At 41.5% G+C, this 12,171-nt stretch overlaps 1 protein-coding gene across 1 annotated transcript in view; it reads right to left on the bottom strand.

Annotated features, from left to right (window-relative positions):
• The window catches only part of LOC308687456 (uncharacterized protein), a 94,976-nt gene that overhangs the window by 72,003 nt on the left and 10,802 nt on the right, over positions 1–12,171 (bottom strand). The window contains exons 3-6 of the mRNA XM_081360018.1: positions 9,260–9,331; positions 8,958–9,101; positions 8,738–8,869; positions 575–715 (exon numbers count right to left, since the gene is read on the bottom strand). Coding sequence (XP_081216144.1) covers positions 575–715; positions 8,738–8,869; positions 8,958–9,101; positions 9,260–9,331 — 489 coding nt within the window. The remainder of the gene's footprint in view (positions 1–574; positions 716–8,737; positions 8,870–8,957; positions 9,102–9,259; positions 9,332–12,171) is intronic.

Below are 12,171 nucleotides of genomic sequence, written 5' to 3'. Positions count from 1 at the left end.
TTGCGCCAGAACACGCCTCCTCTTTGCGCTGAACCGCCCCCGGGAGTGCAAGTGCATTTGCTAGTTTACCGACGTGCGTCTGTGGAGGGAAAAGTCCGCTGTGTGTGGGTGCAAAATAGGAATGATACATGCGTCGGTGTACAAAGTCAATTGCGCTGGGTGCAATATAGAGCCCCTCATGTTTCAAGTTTCATTAACTTATATGCTTAATTTATAAATGCATCACATAGATCTCGGATGGTTATAATCAGGGTCAGAAATTAATCAGGTCTTGAACTAGGTAAAAAAAATCCTCTTTTTTTATCTGACATCTAATAATTATCTATGCATATTTAGTTATGGGTTTAAACACCATCACTGCAAACAAGATATATTCTAAGAATATTTTCCATTAATTTGTAAAAATGTCATTTCTGAATGTTCTCTGAAAGATCAAAACGTCCATTTTTTTAAATGTTTTGAAAAAGGTTGAGGGGAACATTTCATTTGATCATTTTGCAGTTGGTATTAATCATAGTGTTTTAATCATAGTAGTCATAGTAATCATAGTTTATCAGATAAAGCCCTCTCGTACCCACACACTGTCCGGTTGATGCTGTGAAATTGAGAGGATCTGATTTAAATCCTTCATCACAGGTGCAGTAGTAACTTCCATGTGTATTGAAACACTGAGCGTTTTCGCCACACGGACTCCGCGTCTCACACTCATCTTCATCTGTAAGAGAGGCAGGAATCAAAATCGAAACGTTGTTACAAAGTTTAATAACTACGGTTACACAAATTCCCTCTTTTGAGTGACATACAGAGCATTAACTGTGTATTATGCACATTATGAAAAAGACATTGTATTAAAACACACAAGGTTCTCATTACCGACACAGGTCCTATTTTTTAATGTTTTGAATCCATCGCCACATATCCTGTTAAGCTGCAACCCCACTTTTGAAAAATCCCCAGAAATGACATACCCAAACTGAAGCAGATACAGTTCATGAACCCTTTGTACTAAAAGCACAAGTATGATCTCATTTGAAAGCTGACACCTGGCAGTTTATTGTAATGTAGAATTAATTATTGTCATAATGACAAAAATTGTTATAAATAGCTTCAAAGTTTTGTAAAGTTATTAGAAATTATTTTTTATGAAACATCCTCATGAAAATAAAATTGAAGTTGGCCCTGGAGCAATCTAGAAATGCACTAAAGCTAATGCCACATGTCTGAACATTTTATGTTTAAAATCTTAAGATAATAAGTCCAAAACTCTGTATTTAGTGAAATGTTTTTCAAGACCATGTCATGTGACTTTATTTTGATTTGATGCTAAAATGCTACTGATATTTATTGTCATCTTCTTACCATCTATGCAGTATATTGTCTTTATTGTTTTGTGGTGCAAACGAGCCCCATTCAGTCTCAGTCTCCCCCTGCACACATTCACACCTCTCCAGCCTGGCTATGGCTCTAAATATGCATTTCTTTTGTCTGCATTATAGTTACTAACGACTGGCTATTCACATGCTATTCATATGGTTTCAGTCACTAATTTCTTTTCTCAAAGTTCACCCTTACATTCTAAACTGTTTTAAATGCATTTCTTGAATAAAGAAACATTTCAGTAAGCATTCAAAAAATAATAAAAATATAACTTCTAGGTGGCAGGTGCACGTAGGGCTAGCTAGCATGTTAGCTTAGCACACCATCAATACACGACAATTTATGAGATTAAAACCATGTTTGTGCTTATAAACTTACTTTATAAAGCAAATCGAGTATTTTAAATAATTTTCTGTGATCTAATTTGGCTTCAGATAAAAAAATCAGACAGAAAATATACTATTGTATACTGTTCTGCACAATGATAGTCTATATAGATTAGCATTACATTATAAATATAATCTATTATTATGGAAATACCTGGCATGGATTGAAAAACACAGGTAACTCAAATATCATAGCAAACATGTTTATTGTCTTCAAAATGTCTGTATCTGCATGTTACAGCCATAGTTACAGCGCGATCTCTTGTTAGCTGTGTGTGTGTTCGAGGCTTCCTGGATTGTCACATGATTATGGCACTTCTTCATGTTCTAATACTGTGCACAGGGCGGCGAGGGCGCCCTCAGGCTATTGGTATGAATTGAAAACACATTAACAGAGTATGCAAACGCTCATAATGATTACATCGACGCATTTGGGTATAAATTCAATAAATATTATTCCTGTCTATAGAAATCTGATGTAAACCTATGAGAATATATCAATATTTCTCCAAATCTGCACATTTTTTAGCTAAAAGCCCGGAAGGACGTTGTTTTGTGTATCGCTGTCATGACGACGGCACGGGAGTTCTTTTATGAATGAAAGCGGCTGACGCGCATAATTCATATCAAAGGTATCGACTCATTTTTTCATTTCATAACTCCTGACACAAATTAAGAAATAACTGTCGCTATAAGTTTCTCAGAATACAATAGTGGTCAAATTCTGAAACTTGAGTCTTATATCTTTGTAATGATGTATAGTTTGTCAAGGTATAACATTAAATCTGATAGTAACTTTGAACTATTTATAAAAAAAAACCGCTTCAGTGCGCCCGCGCTCTGGCAACGGTTAACAGGATATACTGCAGTCAGATTCACCCGTGTTCACTCTGAAGGAATCACTCACAATGGCTGTGCACTTGTAATGACACATCAAGGATGTTAAGAGGCTAAAAGCAGGTTTAAAACTTGCCCCATTGAATCAACAGGGTGCAAATTTTAAAAAGAGGATAACACGGTGTAGGCAACACCGATTTGTCGTTGTTCTCTGTATTGACAGCACTCCAAATTTACAAAAAAATTAGCTCAATGTTAAAATTGACCAGAGTTCTCCTTTAATATGATTGTAAGCTCGCACTCGATAAGCCCAAAATCCAGCATCCGACCAGCGCGGAAGGTCTCTACGTGTTACTGTCTTTTCTCGTGGCAAAGTATTTTTGATTAAATGAAATACATTTGGAAATGTATTCTCGCATTATTTCATCTGACTCCATAAATGAAAAGGTTTTAATGATATCTGTGGATCATTAAATGTGAGCGAATGTTTATTCTTTTTAACTCTTTAATGAAAATAATGTCAAAGTCAGTTAGAATAATCAAGTGTAACAATTTATTATGTCAGGTAAATGTATCATGCCAATTTCATTATCAATTCAAAGATAATCGATACAAAACATCAAATGCTCTGGAATAAAGAGAAGAGATGCGAACCCGACATTATACATGAAGCTGAGAATCTCACTGTCAGCCTCTCAGGCTAATCTGAGATACAGAAAGGCCACGATCTTCTCGTTGTATTTCAGTAAATAGACAGAACTTCTTTCACATGGAAACATCTGCTAACAATGGGAATTTACATTCAGTGTTGACACCTTTTGGGGGGTAGGAGACCATTTGTCTAGAGACAACCTTCCTTTGTGTGCCAGCTATCTCTAAACTCTACCAGTTGCACTAATGGCAGGAGAAAAATATATAAATCATTGATTCTACTTTGTTATATTTAAAATTTTTCTTTCTATAAAAGCCTACTGATATATACGCATGAAAAAGTGAGGGTACACTTGAGATCATCACTGTTTTAGGCCTATATAATTCCTAAAAAAAAAAAATGACCATGGGAAAATTCAGACATTTCAAAAATTCAGACATTTCAAATGATACCAAACATGTATAATACTCGATGATAATTATCGTCATCAAACCATATGTATTTTTGGGTAATTGTCATGTCGTCTCAGCATGAGAGAGGTCAACTTTCCTGTGAACCACCTCAGGCCCTATTTTAACAATCTGAAACACAAGTATCAAGCGCAAAACGCAAGTAACTTTGTGGGCGGGTCTCGGGCGATGTTGCTATTATACCGACGGGATAAATGACTCTTGCGCCAATGCAAATCTAAAATGGGTTGGTCTGAAGTAGCTTCATTATTCATAGGTGTGGTTTGGGCATAACATGAAATAAACCAATCAGAGCGTCATCTCACATTCCCTTTACGAGCAGACGTGCTTGTTCCATGGCGGATTGCTGTTATAACGGCGGATTTGCCAGGCGCACGCCAGGAGCGGTTCACAGCCGAGGAGACTGACGTTCTCATCAGAGCCGTAAAACACAGAGAAGTGAAGCTGGTGGTTAAACAGGCGTATGATAATTTGGGTAAATGTGTAAGCTAGATTTATGCTTTTATAATAAACTATCTATCTATCTATCTATCTATCTATCATAATAATGTATGATTTGCAAAAATGAAAACGTCTCGGTTACGTATGTAACCCTCGTTCCCTGAGTAGGGATCATCTTCGAGTATTAAAACACGAGCCAATGGCAAAGAAATGCCATGGGTCTGCGGAATTTGCATAGCGTAACTCCGCCCCACCCTGGGGGTATACAAGGAAGTCGCTGGCAACATGCAGATATGTCTTCGCTGAGAAGCCGAGACTGAACTCAGGCGTTCCAGCGGTACAGCGGAAGTGGCAGGGAGACGTAACGTCTCCGTTCCCTACTCAGGGAACGAGGGTTACATACGTAACCGAGACGTTCCCTTTCGTTGTCACTCCGAGTTACGTCGGATGACGACGAATGGGGTTCCCGTATAATCACGCCACCTCTCGACTGTCTTCCAGTGCCCTGCGTAAGTCTGAGCTCCCTGTCGTGAGACTAGCACGGACGAAGGAGTCCTACTTAACACAGGAATACCAAGGTACACTGGGAAGCATATCCAGTGGAAATATGCAATCATGCCCAACCCGAAGGGGGGGACTTGGAATACACATATGACCCCGAAGGGCTGCATACGGAGTAACACTGAGGTGTCCAGCCGCAGGTGGAATATTTCAACCCCAGGGGTGGCAAAGTGGCTTGCCAAGAGAAAGACACATGCTCAAAGAGGCTTACAGTGGAAATACACATGTGGGGGTCGCCCGAAGGGAACCATGCACATGGAGACACCTAGCCAAGCGCGAAAGCTGCCAGTGGCATAACTCTGGCGTTGACGTCGTCAGTGCTGGAGGAGACTCAGGGATTATGAGGCTCACCTGAGGAATATCGCACGTATCCCGTCCGTGGAGAGGAATGGCGAGCAAGCGAAGACACCTGAGCAGAATCTAGCACCGGCTAGTTGAAGCGAGTACATGAGAAGAAACTGGCTCCACTCGGAGATTATAGAATCTTGCGAATGTGTTAGGTGTCGCCCAGCCTGCAGCTCTGCAGATGTCTGTTAGCGAGGCGCCATGCGCTAGAGCCCAAGAGGATGCCACACTCCGAGTGGAGTGGGCCGTCACACCAAGGGGGTACGGTCGACCTTGCTGCTGGTAAGCCAAAGCAATGGCGCCCACTATCCAGTGAGACAACCTTTGCTTGGAGAGAGCCTTTCCCTTCAGCTTCCCACCATAACAGACAAAGAGCTGGTCTGAGGTCCTGAAACACCGCGTTCTGTCTACGTAAGCACGAAGGGCGCGTACTGGACAGAGCAGTGCCAAGGCTGGGTCTGCCTCCTCCAAGGGCAGCGCTTGCAGGTTCACTACCTGGTCTCGAAAGGGTGTGGTAGGAACCTTGGGCACGTATCCAAGCCGGGGTCTCAGGATCACGTGAGAGTTAGCCGGCCCGAATTCCAGGCACGCTTCCTCTTGATGGAGGCGCAACCAGGAGCGCTGTCTTCATTGACAGGAACTTAAGCTCCACTGATTGCAGAGGCTCAAAGGGAGCACTCTGCAGGGCAGTTAAAACCACTGAGAGGTCCCAAGAGGGTACGAGGGGAGGACGAGGAGGATTTAATCTCCTGGCTCCCCTCAGGAACCTGACGATCAGGTCGTGCTTTCCCAAGGACTTACCATCAACTGCGTCGTGATGTGCGGCAATGGCAGCAACATACACTTTCAGGGTGGAGGGAGACAGCCTTCGCTCCAACCCTTCTTGCAGGAAGGAAAGCACGACACTGATGGGGCATTTTGTGGGTTCTTGATGTTTAGAAGAACACCAGTTGACGAAGAGGTTCCACTTCAACGCATAGACATGTCTGGTGGACGATGCTCTAGCGGAAGTGATGGTAGCCACCACCGCTGGTGGTAGGGTACTCAAACCTGCCTCGTCCCGTCCATGAGCCACACGTGGAGGTTCCAAAGACCGGGACGAGGGTGCCAAAGGGTGCCCCGTCCCTGAGAAAGGAGGTCCTTCCTCAGAGGAATTGGCCAGGGAGGTGCTGTCGCAAGGAGTATGAGTTCTGAGAACCAGGTGTGGTTGGGCCAGTATGGGGCAACCAATATGACCTACTCCTCGTCCTCCCTGATCTTGCGCAGGGTCCGCGCAAGATGGCTCACTGGGGGAAACGCATACTTGCATAGGCCCCGCGGCCAGCTGTGCGCCAGTGCATCCGTGCCGAGCGTGCCCTCGGTCAGGGAATAAAACAGGTCGCAATGGGACGAGTCGTGGGAGGCAAACAGGTCTACCTGTGCGTCGCCGAACTGATCCCAAATCAGCTGGACCGTCTGGGGATGGAGTCGCCATTCTCCAGAGAGAGGCCGAACTCGAGACAGCTCGTCGGCCGCCTGGTTCAGGTGTCCCGGGATATAAATGGCTCGAAGCGACCTCAGATGCTTCTGACTCCATATGAGGAGGTGGCGGGCGAGTTGTGACATATGGCGGGAGCGCAGACCACCTTGATGGTTGATGTACGCTACTGTCGCGGTATTGTCTGATCGGACTAATACGTGCTGACCCCTGAGCAGCGCATGGAAGCGGTGCAGGGCGAGACGTACAGCCAGCAACTCGAGGCAATTGACATGCCATAGGCGCTGGGGTCCTGTCCAGGAGCCCGCGGCAGCATGTCCATTGCACATGGCGCCCCAGCCCGTGGTGGAGGCATCTGTTGAGACAACAACATGCCAGGAAACTCGTTCCAGGGGCGTAGAAAGTTCGATAAATAAATAAATAAGTGGGAGCCTCCTTTCAATTAAATGAAATGTTCTCATTCATTTATGGAGAACGAAAGAAATAGATTTGTTCAGTGTAGACATAATCCCTAATTTAGTAATTTCGCATGAGTCTGATGCAGAAAAAAATGACAAAAAGCAACAAGATGGCAGAGCTTTCAGCTTACAGATTCCCCGATCCTAGAGAGAGTGAAGTGCTACTAAGTGCTAATGTGGATTTCTGTCTAGATATGCAATAAACGTTTTGCAAGAGAAAATCTCAAAAAGGTTAATTATAGATCAAATAAGACAGAAACACACCCGTTCACCGGTCATTTTCCTCAGCTGTAGGCAAAGGCAAGTTTCAAATCAGTGCTTCTCCCGGGAGACTAGCGCTAAATTAGCCTATAGTTTAGCGCCATCAACTGTTTTAGAAGAGGAAGTTGCTCAACTGCATTTGTGAGAAAATCTGCCTGGGCGCATTTGTGACCTTTGTGCTTGCACATTGCTTTCTGTTTGTTTGCGAGTCGAGATTTCCTTTGCAAAGCGGATCGAGTTTGTTTGCGAGTCGAGATTTCCTTTGCAAAGCGGATCGATTTTGTTTGCGAGTCGAGTTTTCCATTGCGAAGTAGATTGAGTTTGTTTGCAAAATGCTGGATTTGTTTGTTAAATTATGGCACATAATTCGCTCCATAGAAACCCCATCCGTCGTCATCCGACGTAACTCGGAGTGACAACGAAAGGGAACTGCTGCTTCTGTGTAGATGATAAAAGCAAAGTGTATGCGCGTTGTGCACACGCTACATTATGGCCAAGCATGCGCCCTTAAAATAGCATATGAATAACATGCGCAATGCATGTTTTTCCCGGTCAGTGGCGGAATTGTTTTGTGAACCTGCAAAATAGCATCAGGGAACGTTTGTGCCGGAACACGCCTCCTCTTTGCGCTGAACCGCCCCCGGGAGCACAAGTGCATTTGCTAGTTTACCGACGTGCGTCTGTGGAGGGAAAAGTCCGCTGTGCGCGGGTGCAAAAAAGGAATGATACATGCGTCGGTGTACAAAGTCAATTGCGCTGGGTGCAAGATAGAGCCCCTCATGTTTCAAGTTTCATTAAATTATATGCTTAATTTAAAAATGCATCACATAGATCTTGGATGGATATAATCAGGGTCAGAAATAAATCAGGGCTTGAACTAGGTAAAAAAAAATCCTCTGTTTTTATCTGACATCTAATAATTATCTATGCATATTTAGTTATGGGTTTAAACACCATCACTGCAAACAAGATATGTTCTAAGAATATTTTCCATTAATTTGTAAAAATGTCATTTCTGAATGTTCTCTGAAAGATCAAAACGTCCATTTTTTTAAATGTTTTGAAAAAGGTTGAGGGGAACATTCCATTTGATCATTTTGCAAAAGTTACTCTTAATTGTTCTCTGAACATTCCGAAACAAGTACAACATTTAAAAAAAAAATGTTGCATTTAACCATTTCAGGTCAAATTGTTCCACGAAACGATGTATAGTTAATGATTAGATGATAATTGTTTTATTAATGACACTGGAAGAACGTTTGTTCATAACTTTGAGAGAATGTTCTGCGAATGTTCTCTGCTCTCTGTAAACCATTTTAACCAACTGCCACTGTAAATGTCGAAATAATGATAGCCAAACATTTGATCTGAAAGGCACATATTGACCATTAATACAAAAGGTAATTTCTGAAACTGAAGTTCTTTGGTTTGATTAACAGTAAATGGAAAGCAATACGAGTGAGGCCGCTCACCTTCACATGATGAGTCTAGTCTTGCATCACGATCAAATCCTTCAGGACACGTGCAGTTATAAGAGCCAACGGTGTTCACACACACCAGACCATCTGTGCATTCAGAGGTCTTCTCAAGACACTCATTGATATCTGTTGGGGAAACAGTTGGTATTAATCATAGTGTTTTAATCATAGTAGTCATAGTAATCATAGTTTATCAGATAAACCCCTCTCATACCCTCACACTGTCCGGTTGATGCTGTGAAATTGGGTGTTTCTGATTTAAATCCTTCATCACAGGTGCAGTAGTAACTTCCATGTGTATTGAAACACTGAGCATTTTTGCCACACAGCCTCCTCCACATCTCACACTCATCTTCATCTGTAAGAGAGGCAGGAATCAAAATTGAAACGTTATTACAAAGTTTAATAACTACGGTTACACAAATTCCCTCTTTTGAATGACATACAGAGCATTAACTGTGTATTATGCACATTATGAAAAAGACATTGTATTAAAACACACAAGGTTCTCATTACCGACACAGGTCCTATTTTCTCTTTTGAATCCATCGCCACATCGATGAGACTCACCAGACGGCAGGAAAAAACCTGATGAAGAAAATGAACATCTGTAGAATTATCTGTTTTTGCATTCATACATTTAGAAAAATATAGAATATATTTAAAAATGTAGACATTTATAATGTTACAAAATATTTGTATTTCAAATAAACTGTCCTTGTGAACTTTTGTTCATCAAAGAATCCTGAAAAATCAAATGTAGGCTACATCATTGTTCCCAGAAAAATATGAAGCAGCACAACGGATAATAATCACTGATAATAATCAGAAGTGTTTCTTGAGCTGCAAATCTGTCAGGGTTCTGCCCTGCCTTGTCTGTGTTGTCGGATTCATGTTTCTATGTTTGTCTAGTGTCTGAGCACATGGCTCTGTCCTGGGGTGCATTTCCCGAAAGCATCGTTAACCAACTATGGTCACAAGTTCCGTCGTTATCAGCATAGTTCAACGATTTGGTGTTTCCCGAAACCATCGTTCCAATGAACGTTCGCAGACAGCATCGCAAACTTGTGTGGTTGGAACGACAGCTCTCGAGATGTCGTTAGAAGCATAGTTTCTAGTTCACATGAGATCGTCTTTTAGTTTGTCAGGAGATTTAAAGCACCATTATTGAAGACTGCACATGTGCGAACGTGCTCTACTATGTAAGAACGAGCCAAATATTGAGTCTGGTAATAAAGCAAAATAACTGAGAAAAATTAGAAATGGTCTTCAGATGCCATGTCTGTAACTTATATGACAAAATATAGCGTTAATTCGATCTCAAACAGATTAATTAAAATAAGTTATTAGTCCACCACGTGCGGGACGCCATAAACCAACGTGGTTGAACGATACTTTGCGACATACGGTTTCGGGAAACAATCGTGACTAGCTAGTTGATTTCTCCAACGATGCATCGTAATATGGTAATTAAGCGAGCTATATAGTTGTACGGGAAACGCACCCCTGGTCTGTGTCTGCATGTGCTCCTCTTTTCCTGCCTCCTTGTTTCCCGTTACCACGCCCCCTTGATTAGTCCACGTCTTGTTCTCGTTTCACTCATTGAGCTCACCTGATCTGTGCTCTCGTCCCTTTATATTGTGCCTCTTTCCCTCATGTCTTTGCTGGTTTGTTTTGTGTATGTACTGTGTGGTGTTTTTCAGTTTGTGTTCTGGAAATTATCTTAGCGTGTAATCTAGTTTTTTAATCTTTCCTGGTATCAGAGTATCCTTGTTGAAAAAACTGAGACAGACTAAGTCCAGAAGAACTGCGGGAACGTCTCCAAGACACTTGAAGAAACCTTCCTGCAAAGCTACCTGAAAAACTATGCGCAAGTGTACCTGGACAAAAGCCGTTTTAAACGCAAAGGGTTTTTACACCATATATTGATTTGAATTATTTAATTGAAGTTAAATCATAAATAAATTCAATTTGTGATTTTATTTTTGAAAGCATTCTCACTTTACTGCAATTTAACACAAGTGGCAGTACTTTTCACAGTACTGTAGCTATGCAGGAAGGTTTCTTCAAGCATCTCGGAGACGTTCCCGCAGTTCTTCTGGATTTAGTCTGTCTCAGTTTTTTCTGTTTCTTCATGTAAACACAGACGGACTCGATGATGGTGAGATCAGATCATACCGGCTTTTGTCAGACACCTTGTGCATACACAAATCTCACTGGATTATTACAATTGATGGCAAAAAGAATGTTTGGAATGTAAACTGATATTTCCTACTGACATACTAATGAGTTGAATGACTTCTCTGGAGATTTTACTTTGTTATTGAAGTTACCAGTGTGATTACTGAAATGTTCTTTTCATGTATTCATTGATGTCAGTATTTGATATTTGAATGCAGTAACATTGCTTGCCTATTTATCCCAGCTTCCAGAAATGAAATAGGGACTGGTTTTGTGTTTGAGAAAGGTCTTCAACGTGTTAAAACATATAGGGGTCATTGAAGTCTAGTCTAGTTTAAGGTACCATTTGTCAGTTAAAGCCTATAGTTTCCATTTAGAATAAAGTGTCCTATCCTGAGAGAAAGAACTTGTTATCTTGATGTTTTGAGACGAGACTCCTGTTTTAGTTAGAGCCTGGCCAAATCCAACCTTGGAAAAGATGTGTGTCGGGTGTGTGTGTGTGTTAGTCTTCTTGCTTACAGGTTAGGGAACCACTGGCATTATTGAAGATTGACTGAGTTGTTGTTCGAGACATGCTGACACCCAGCAACCCAAATCTGCGACCTGGAAGGTCACAACGTCCCTAACTTCAGGGTCCGAGTGTCAGCGGCATAATCTATGGAGATATGCTTCTGTCTATCTGTATATGTGTGGAAAATTACTATGTTTATCAATTTCTTGGCCAATCAGAATCATTCAGCCTGTAAGCAATGACGTAGCTTAGACCTTGGAAATGGTATAACTGCTGTGATCTTTGTAACAGTAAGCGGGGCGGCCTACGAAACTCCTGTGTGAGTCTTGAAGCTGACTTCTGCTGATGAAACTACAAACTATCTTCAGTAAAACTTTTCTTCAATTTTTTATAATTCTGACTCGGGGTCTTCTTTCAAACATCTGGTCCATGGGTCCTAAACTGTTAACCCCTAACAGTAAAAACGCAAACAACTGGAAACAAGATAATAAATCAACCGGTATGTTCATCTGTTTGTACTATTTACTACAATAAACCACAAACCTCAACTGCAATAATCTCTGGAAAATCTTTGTGTGTCTGCGTAAAAACTTCACTCCTACCTGTACATGATGGTAAAGCTAGAGGTACAGCAAGGCAAGGATTGTCATAACACACACACACACACATACTGTATATTTATTGATATTATTATTATTTTTTTTCTATTATTATTATTATTATTATTATTATTATT

Source organism: Scardinius erythrophthalmus, assembly GCF_964197995.2.
Source record: "Scardinius erythrophthalmus genome assembly, chromosome: 3".
NCBI lineage: Eukaryota > Metazoa > Chordata > Actinopteri > Cypriniformes > Leuciscidae > Scardinius > Scardinius erythrophthalmus.
Note: the sequence above shows the minus strand (reverse complement) of the source record. Positions and strands in the feature narration are given on the sequence as shown.